General features: G+C 66.9%; 1 protein-coding gene across 1 annotated transcript; it reads right to left on the bottom strand.

Annotated features, from left to right (window-relative positions):
- Nucleotides 1-538: 538 nt before the first annotated feature.
- LOC127059798 (translation initiation factor IF-2-like) lies at nucleotides 539-1765 on the bottom strand. The gene has a single exon (XM_050976655.1). It carries the CDS (start codon nucleotides 1763-1765, stop codon nucleotides 539-541), a length of 1227 nt encoding a protein of 408 aa, XP_050832612.1.
- Nucleotides 1766-2003: the final 238 nt, after the last annotated feature.

Raw genomic sequence — 2003 nt, 5'->3', positions numbered from 1 at the left:
TGTCATTTCCTCTCTATTTCAGTTCTGAGATTTTTTGTCCACGTGCATTTATTGGAGTGTCTGTCCTTGAGTATGATTGCAGAGACCAAATTCCCACACACAGACAGGATACAGGTCTCTGCAGCAGAATTGTGCCAGTATGAAGTTAAGTATTAATGTCAGGTTTGTTCTTTGTGTTTTGATGGGAGACTTATATCAAAGAACTACAGAATCTTTAAGTTCAGAAAACATCTCAAGATCATCGAGTCCAACCATTAACCCTGCACTGCCAAGCCCACCACTAAACCGTGTCCTTAATCACCATATCACTGTGGGGAGAAAGAAACCCAGACTGGTGGGTCCAGTTAGGGATTATGTGCTGAACTCCTGTGTGTATACGTGTGTGCGAGCGCACAAGATGCATAGCTGCACGTCCGAGTGCTTCAACAGGGCTGGATGTACCCAGGTCCCAGAGACAAACTTTCCGTAAGCTTCAGGTCCCGAACCCACGCGAAACCGCAACTGCCGCGACCCCTGTCCGCCAGCTCCGGAGCCTATTTCAGCCACCCCCCGCCCCTGGCCCGCCCGCAGCCGCCCCCTCCCCAGAGGTGCCGCCCACCCAGCAAGAGGAGCCGCTGCGCTGCGCCCTCCCCCTGCACAGCGCCCGGCGCGGGGAGGCGGACGGAGCGCGGCGCCCCGGCACCCGCATCCCTGGTCCCCATGCGGCGGCGGGCGGCGAGACGCTGCCGCCGCGGGAAGAGCGGCGCGCCCAGGCAGCCCGTCCGGCGGCGCGGAGCCGCCCGCATCGCCCGCCCGCCCGCTGGCCCACGGAGCTCCCGGAGCGACGCGCTGGGCTCCCGCCGGGGCTGAGGGCTTGCGGCGCACCGACTTTCGGCGGGGTCGTGGGGCACCCGGAGAAGGGGAGTGCTGGGAAACAATAGCAGTCAATCCAAACCAGTACCCGGCGGTGCTTGCCCGGCTGCCGCGCATCGCTTATGCTTGTTCGGGGGGAGCCAGCCGCGGCGGCGGATCCCGAAGGATGACGGGTGATGAGGAGTCCTAAGTCGGCGTCGAGGAGGGCCACCGCAGGCAGCGATGAGGCTCGGCGAGCCGGTGCCGGAGGGGAGGCCGGGGTCCAGGTGACCGCCGGCCCCGCGCCGCCGGCCGCCCGCAGCCGCCCGGAGCATCGGGAGCGGTGGGCAGCGCCTGCCGAGGGCGCCTCGCCCAGCCGCAGGTAAGGAGCGGCGCACGCCTCCGCTGCCGGAGCGAGGTCGGGTGCGGGGCGGGTTGGGTTTGCGGTTCCCCGGCAGGGCTGCGCGGGAGCGGGGAGGCGGCTGGGCTGCAGGCTGGCGGCCGTCGGGCGTCCCGCAGCCGGTGCCGCCGTGTGTCGGCGCTCGCCCTCAGCCCGGGCGCTCCCATCGCCCGGTCCGGCGGGGACATTCTTCCTTAATGGGAAGATTCTGTCCTCCGGTACGGCAGAAAGAAACACGGAGGCGAGGGGGACTAGGGCTCCCTGCAGCCCCCTCCGCCCAGCCGCTGCTGGCGCACGGCCCGGGCCGCACAGCACCGGCCGCGCCCTCCCACCGCCCCGCCGGGCGCCGTGCGGGCAGCGCCGCCGCTCGGCGCTCCGCCCGCGCCCCGCCTCTCGGGGCGGGGCCGCAGCCCATTGGCCGGCACGCGGCGCGGGGCGGTGGAGGCAGCCAATGGCGGAGGGGTGGCGGAGCGCGCCCCCGCGCGGCGGTGCGGTGCGGTGCGGTGCGAGCTGCTGCGGCGGATCCCGGCGCATCCCGGAGGAACGGGGCTCGGCCGTGCCTCCGTCTGACTCGGGCAGAGCACGGTGAGTGCCGCCGGCCGGCCCTTCCCCAGCCCCTCACAAGTCACTGCAGCCTCCTCTTCACCTCAGTGAGCATGTCCTGAAAGGCTCAAAAGGAATCTGAATGGGTAGGTGTGTTTTGTAGAAGGAATTTTCATTAAGGAGAATGTAAAGAAAACAGCACCTGAAAATTCTTAAACAGATTACAAGC

This window comes from Serinus canaria, chromosome 1, assembly GCF_022539315.1.
Source record: "Serinus canaria isolate serCan28SL12 chromosome 1, serCan2020, whole genome shotgun sequence".
NCBI lineage: Eukaryota > Metazoa > Chordata > Aves > Passeriformes > Fringillidae > Serinus > Serinus canaria.
Note: the sequence above shows the minus strand (reverse complement) of the source record. Positions and strands in the feature narration are given on the sequence as shown.